The 7,730-nt window shown below is 45.1% G+C and overlaps 1 protein-coding gene across 1 annotated transcript; it reads right to left on the bottom strand.

Moving 5' to 3' along the window:
* Nucleotides 1-560: 560 nt before the first annotated feature.
* LOC149356098 (amine sulfotransferase-like) lies at nt 561-2,080 on the bottom strand. The gene has a single exon (XM_089577741.1). It carries the CDS (start codon nt 2,061-2,063, stop codon nt 954-956), a length of 1,110 nt encoding a protein of 369 aa, XP_089433867.1. The 5' UTR covers nt 2,064-2,080; the 3' UTR covers nt 561-953.
* Nucleotides 2,081-7,730: the final 5,650 nt, after the last annotated feature.

Here is a 7,730-nt window from a genome sequence, read left to right as displayed (position 1 = left end):
TTTATGACTGTTGACTACTGCAAACATATCGCCTTAACGCATCCCCAAATTGCATATCACTTGTAGACACCACGGCCTCAGGCAATTTGTCGAATTATTAATGCTGCGAGGAAAAACGATGACAGGTATAATTTTGTACGGCAGGCGATTTCCCGTATTTTTCGGTCGTGGTCTTATTTTTAACTGATATGAAACTAGTTGGGTTTCAGAAAACGTAGCGGTTGATGGCGTTGGGATTCCGGATTCCGATACGATTTATTAGTGAACATGTAGCAACGGTGCGAAGGATTGCAACCCTGTCCCTGTTTGTCGGTAAAAGACGCTAGTTGCATTTCGCAAGAGAGGTTCTTGCGGAAGCCAAACTGCGAATTCGTAAAAAGAGAGTAACTTTAAAGCAAATTCACGATGCCCATGTAAAGTGCGTGTTTAAACGTTTTGCGTGTAATGCCTGTAATTATATAGGGCGCCAAATGTAGGTTCTCTTTAATTCCACATTTGTGGACTAGAACAACCTTTCCGGTCTTCTATTCTGATGGGAGGACACTATCATCGAGGGATTGCTGGTACAGCTTATCCAATATGAGAGAGAAATACAGTTTGGGCTTTTGAGGAATTTAGGGTTGTCAATTCCCGTACTAGATGGTACTTTCAGAGAATCAATATATTTGTTCGATACCTATTGATTCAATAATTAGTGGGTCCACAGGTAGATATTTACGACGTGGGATGGCTGGAAACGTTGGGTGATGTGAAACGACAGTTGCCGCAAAGAAATTGATTTAAATCCTGAAAGCGGACATCAGGAGGTAATTATTTCTTACAAGAAGCACAGTCTAATGAATAATAACACTTTATTCAGCTTGATCTCTTCGGCCCTTTACGCATTACGAGGCAAATGTAAACTAGTCGGGAAGATTTTCAGCCATGGTTTGTGGCAAATAATAAACACTTTGTCACTGGCACAATTCTTCCGTGATCCGCAGAGCTTCGTCACGAATATCTGCCCAGAGGTCCATAACACCAGATCCCCGCGTCTTCTTCACAATAGCCGCCTCCATGCGCTTCAGCTGGTCGCGGTTGAAGTGCTCTTTCCAACCTCCTACTTTGCCTTGCCTGACCATGTTAGAGTGCGTGGGATCTTTGGCAACAGCTGGATTCACCGTGACATTGAGGTCCGTCAGCCTTGTCTTCAGGTCTGACCTTCTAGTGTTAGCCAGGTCGATCTCCATTGCTTTGCTCATACTGTCCGGTTTCGCCCTTTCCAAAATCAGCTCCAACCTCTTTTTCCCTGCTTCGCCGTCGTCCCGCAACCCCTTGCTGTAGCGTTCGCCGAGAAAGCGGGCCAAGCGGACGACGGTGCCCTGCGTGTCTCGTTTCAATTCCTCGTACGTGATGAACAAGACGTTCGGCTCGTTCCTCAAGCAGTAGGCGGACATCACGTGGTCAAAGTAGTCACCGTATCCAAAGTTGCCTTCAAGGAACGCATCCAAGAAGTCGTCGAAGGAGCCATCTTCGAAATGGAAAAAACTGAGAGACCTTACGTGGTAGTAAAATGAGACGCAGACATCCCAAGGGTTCCGTGCAACATACACGTACTTGGCCTCGGGGTTGAACTTGTCACGGCGCATCGGAAGATGAGTCATAAACAACCTAAGGGTCCCTGGCGCGAGGTAGTGCTCCCAGTGTACTTCGTTGTAGTCAATAAACACGCAGGCGTCAATGAACTCTTCATAGCTGTCAATGGACCCGCCTTCCTTGAGGATGAGCTGCGTGACATACTGCACCCAATAAGTGCCGCTCTTGGGGTATGTCACTTGCAGGAGATCGCCCTTCCCTGGGACAAAGTCCAGGGCTTGCCTTATGCGCTCAGGCACGGTGAAGGGGCACCTCGTCACGCCATCGATAACATTGCAGAAAGGCTTTATTCGCTCACTTTGGCATTTAGGCATAGCTTGGGAGATGCAAGAGCTGCAGAGAGCCTTGACAGTTTGCTTCGAAGCACTGCAAGAGATGAGACAACAATTAGCGGCTGTGAAGGACAATGTTGAGCCGAATTCGGTCATGCGGGAGGGGGGCGATTGGAGTGAAGCGTTTGCGATATTCGCAGCATAGGGCTCGTGCATTTGGAAGACGCATCGAACTACGTTTTTCTCGTACAGGGTACAGCAGCGGTGTAGTGACATTAGTGGGGAACTCCAAATAGCATCGGAACGTGTTCATTCTTGGATACGTCAGACATCAAGCGCTGTGCACTGTGCACATATAATGAAATTCACAGGCGATCGATGGATGGATCTGACAGCAATGCGTGAGCATGCTTTACGCTCATAGTGTGGCGGCTAATCGCTTTCTCCAACGCCGGCTAATTCCATCCAATATAAAACAAGAACTAGAGGACGCCCTACACTCCCTGGCTCTGTTCTCGTCCATCACCATACGGTGGGTCCCTGGTCATGCAGGGATCACAGGATAAGAGTTGGCTCATCTGCTAGCCCGCGATGTTCACATCCGGGTGCCTGTCATCCTCTGGTCAAGTCCTTCAGCGTGAGCCGAGAAGCTGGCCCCCAAACGCTCACAATAAGAAAAACTACCAATAAGTGAACTTTATACCGACTCGTACCACGCCCCCGTCCAGATTTCAATGTTGCCCAATCATATAAACTTCGTAGAATTCAAACAAAAACTCTCTGTACACAATCCCGACTATTCCCTTTCTGTCTTTGTCCTGACCTATCCTGTCCCATCTGTCGTGCTCTATATCCTAATCTGGAGCACTGCCTCTACTCCTTTCCTGTCACCCAGTCTAGTCTCTACATTTCCTTCCGGGAAGACCACCTGTCCTTGGTCAACCAGGCATAGGATGTTCTAAAAGCTTAATCTACGTTCTTTAATGACGTTTCTTTCTCTCCCTCTCTCCCACTGGCTGCCACTGCTTAGGTCATGACACACGCTTTTGTTGTCTTGTTTGGTTTCTTTAGTGTTGGTTGCTACTTGCTTTCGTTTCAGCGCATGACGCCATGGACCTCAAGCGGGACGCATGGCACATGCCCGCGAAGGAGCAGGGGCAGTGGTCCGCCCTCTCCACTATTCTTATTCCTTTCCAGCTCCCACTGCATATGGTGTAGCGGCTGAGCAGCTTGTGTGCCCGATTCCTAACCCAAAAGCGGTCGCGTTACGTGGTGGCTAGAGAAAAGCACTTCAATCATGCATGACCCGATTCCTCCAAGGTTTTAGTACGCAAGATAAAATGTTCGACCTGGTAAGCCACAGTGAACTTCAGAGGACTTTTGGCGTTTCGACACGAGCCATTTTCCTTCACGTAGGAAACGTTTACGACAGTGTCCTTCAAAGCTCAATACTAAATACTTTGCAAGCCATGGATGTACAGGAGCATCTTCTATGATTCATTCACTCTTTCATCTGTGACCGCTTCATTCTAGCGAGGTTTTGGGACTATTTCAAGCATAAAAAGGGCTGTATTGCGAGGTCTGCCTCAGAGGTCCTTTCTCCCACTTTAATGTTTTAATGACTCGTCTTCCTGAGGCCTTGAAGAAAAATCATTGGAAGCTCCGTATGTCTCTATTATATGAAGGCGACATTTCTGTTGTGTTTATCAGCTACTAACACAAGCGATAAGCCTTGATAGCTCAAGAAACTCTGCTTTCAGTAGAGGATTATCTTAAATGTATGGGATTGTCTATATAAGTGGAAACGTACGACCTTGTCTTGTTTCCAATTGTTGCAAGACGTTATGCGTGGCTGCAGAACAGACCATGGCAGCCCGTGTATTCGTCAATGCACAGGATGATTTTTTTAGCATTTACAGCTATTTAAAAAAACTGAGAGATACGTCGGTGCAGTCTGTTGAGCTAGATTGTACAGCAAGACAGATTTCGTGTTCAAATTTTGAAGCAATAATTAAACAATGAATTCATGAACTTAACAAATAAAATTTTTCTTCTTGTTTTTATGCAGCAGGGTTATATTGGGAAACTGATGGTCATCAACATCAAAGGTCAGCAACAAAGAAATGTGTTTTGGAATATAGAATGTTAAAAATACGCATTTGAAAGCACGTCCAGTTAGCATTTCCGCATTGCATACTTATAAAATGAAGTCATTCACTTCTTATACATCTAATACAGGCGCAGTTGGTGCATGTAATAATGTAGAACTTGATTTTGGCGGCGATATTACGCGCAGCGGCGCCATTATATAACTAGGTAATAATACAAAGTTGACTCAGCAACGTTTCAAATGCTTATTTTTGACGTTCGATATTAGAAAGCACACTGCCGATTTAAAAAAAATTAAGAACAGGGATCACCATCGATATTGACAGCCACCAATATCGTAATTAAACCTGGTCCACTGAAATTAAACATTTATCAGTCAATTAGGTTAATCATATAATTATTGATCCATGTGAGGTAAATAATGTCTGCTTTGTTGTACAATCTAGCTGAGCAAATGGCACCGATGTAGCTTTAACAGTTGTTTATAAAAAGATATATGTAAAGGTTAAACCGAATCGGTCTGTAGTCGAGCTTTCTTAGCGTCGTTCTTGACTCTCGTCTCCAGTGGCGACAAGCCGTGCAATCAGTTTTCTCAGCAGTCTTTGCGCGTTAGTATGATCTGTATAATCGCAGGTGAACAATGGAGAAATAATCCTTCGTCAATGGTAAGACTCCATGAAGCCCTGGTGGTAAGCCGCATAATGTATCAACTACCTTTAATATTTCACAGTTTGAACATCTTCAAATTTTGGAGAGAAAGAGCATAAGCAGAGCGTTACGAGTCCGCAGGCGGCCGCGAACAGTCGAGTTCTTTATGAGCCACTATTAAAATCTCTTGCCCTTATGGCTTCACAAACGTTATTAATGTGGCTTGGTTGCCTCGGAGGGACGGTAGCTCTTCTCGAGTGGCTCCGAAACAGATCAGAGTCCCAGGCTTACTAAACCTGGGCTTAGAGTCCCAGGCTTAGTACCTTACGTCTTAACGTTCACAGACGAAGCCACCGGTTAAACCCACCTTAGACATTTTCAGTCTCACCTCTGCGTTGACCATTCCTCGCGTTCGCGCTAATTGGAGCACTCCTTTGCTAGAAACGCGTTCGCTCTGTCTCGAGCATTTAGAATAACAGTATGCTTTCAATGCCCAAGGTTTCACTGATGGTTCTGTGCAGAGCTAGTGAAGCGGAATTTCATACTCCATCCTTGAATATTTCCTGGCATGCCCGCGTTACTAGTGCCGTGTCCTCCATAACGGCTGAACGCGCGACCAGTTATGTGGAACGATCTGTCTTTTCCGGCTCACCCTGCTGCCATCTTGTCAGATTCGAAGTCGGCCCTTCAAAAGATCAAAGTGTCGGCTTCCCTGCGAAGGGTTGTCTATTAGCTCTCTGAACTTGGTGAATAATCTGAACAACAGAGGCTACTCTATGTATAAGCTTCCAATGGGTTCCTTCGCACGTAGGCGTCTTGGGCAACGAGGTGGCGGCGGTCCTCGCCCACGAGGCTCTTTCTGTGCATCCATCAAGAGATGTCCCTCCAGATATAAAGATATTCTTGAAAGTAACGGTCCGCAGTCATTTCAGTTACCTGTATTGTCCAGCCAACCAACCGCGTGTGACCAAGGGACTAAAGAGACCTGAAGCCATTTAACTACTCTGCATTCGCACAGGTTTTGCTCGTACCCTAGTGTCGATGCATAAGACGGGTCTGGCATCATCTCCGCTGTTTTCTTCGCATAGTGTGTGCGGTGATGTAAAGGATTATGTCATGTGTTGTCCAGATGTTAATTCGGAATGGTGTGGCCTACTCAATGAATTCATGCGGGCAGGAGTGTCATACGGTTCATATCAAGACATCGTTTACCAGCGCGGACACTAGTCACACAGACAAGACGCTTCCCTCCCGCGTTCTAAAATTTCATCGAGACTGTGGCCTATACTTCAGGTGGTGACCGTAGCAGTTAGTGACTCTTGTGGGTATTGCGCGCATGATGACGTAGACCTGCCAGGTCAGAGATCTGCGCTGTGTAGACAATTGCTGATTTAATTAATATCTATGGATTTTTACGGTGGAGCAATTCCCGGCTAGGCTAATCGCGCCAGTGGCTAATCCCACGAGGCTAATCCCGCCAGTGGCTGCGTACAGCCTCCAACTCAACCAAACATTGCGATGCAGAATATTGTTTCCTGCATGTTTATGTCTATTGATCTTCGTTTTCTTTCATTGCTCATCGGTGGCCTCAGCCTACAGACACTTATTCCCGACATGACACTCTGATGCCCACGCAATAAAAAATGCAGATAACTGCGTGTGACCCGCACTGGGAGAATTTAAACGCACTGACGCCTCCTCGGCACTCGTCGCGACTCTTCGCCTCTCATTATCATTCTTTTTTGTTTGTTAAGTAAATAACTACCGAATTAGCGTAATTATCGGATTCTTGAATTAAATAGCAATTTATTTACTCTGATTATGCCTTTTTTATCTCAGGCAACCATTAAGGTTTTCCAAATTTGGCGCCGTGGTTGCTTTCCCGTCCACTTTATATATCCCTGTCAAGCCTATTCAACCGTGGAATAGTTTTTGCTGATAATTAATTAGCTAATTATTCTATACCAATGAAACTTTTTGTTCGATTAATGATCACTCATGAAATGCATTTCCGTTGATTTAATACTTTTACTCTTTTGTCTATTGTTTCACTAATTTCCCGTGCACGAATGTTTTCCCGTCCACTATATCGACGCACGCGCTATTTCGAGGCTTTTTCGACATTTTAGCTCTAATTAGTTAACTATTCATCCCATCGACATAATTTTTCCCCGCAGCATCCTCATATCATCCTCTATCGATTACAACCACTCGTTTGATGCTACCTCTTCTCAGAACGCCACAACTACTGCGGAGACGTTTTGCGGACACTTTTTGCTAATAAGTTTTGGTGACACGAACCCGCCGACATAGCCCAGGAATGCTTTTGCTTTAGTCAAAAAAGTTTGCCCACCGGACCCATGGAGGAGCGTTACAAAAAACCACAGGCCGCTATGCAAGGTGACAAAAGCACGAAATAAAAGTACAACCAAAAATACTTTTTGCTCCGATAGCTAACTGAAGATTTAAAAAGAAAAAAATGCTGAAAATACGAAGGAAATAAAAGACATGCAGAAATATGCACCTGACAAAACGCGATTGTGGAGCGTTATGGAAGTAGGGAGTGTAGCTCTCGTGTTTCGTGTTCGTGTCAAGGTAGCGTGAGAGGGTTTTCGCACAGCTGCTGTCCTCACCATTCGATCACGTTCCTCGTGAGACTCGCGCTAATACTGGATATTCTGTGTCGGCTGCTATGGAGAACGGTGGCGCTCGTCAACACTACCAAGGTTAGATTACACGCAACATAAATACTCACGAAAGTAGAATATTGGACAGACGCCGCCGTAGCTGAGTTGGTAAACATAAGGAGGTCGTGAGTTCAGGTCCCACTGGCGGCATTTGACTGTTGTTTCTTCTACTTTCTAATCAAATAATTTTTAGCCATACTACTAATTTGACATTGTTTCACACCACAAAGTAAAAAAAAAACATTCCCCTAGGCTTTCCCTGGTTACGATGGAATTTCGCTTTCTAAATATGCATATCATAACGAGCCCTCATTTCCGTAGGCTTGTCTGCTCAATTTCGTGTTCTGTTATTTTTAGGAAGATGGTACCAGTTTTGCGA

The sequence above is a fragment of the Amblyomma mixtum genome, chromosome 3 (genome assembly GCF_055824585.1).
Source record: "Amblyomma mixtum isolate Tamu chromosome 3, ASM5582458v1, whole genome shotgun sequence".
In the NCBI taxonomy this organism is placed as follows: domain Eukaryota; kingdom Metazoa; phylum Arthropoda; class Arachnida; order Ixodida; family Ixodidae; genus Amblyomma; species Amblyomma mixtum.
Note: the sequence above shows the minus strand (reverse complement) of the source record. Positions and strands in the feature narration are given on the sequence as shown.

What these genes read in the sequence shown, in the direction of transcription:
- LOC149356098 (XM_089577741.1), bottom strand. Translation starts at nt 2,063, where the DNA reads ATGACCGAATTCGGCTCAACATTGTCCTTCACAGCCGCTAATTGTTGT.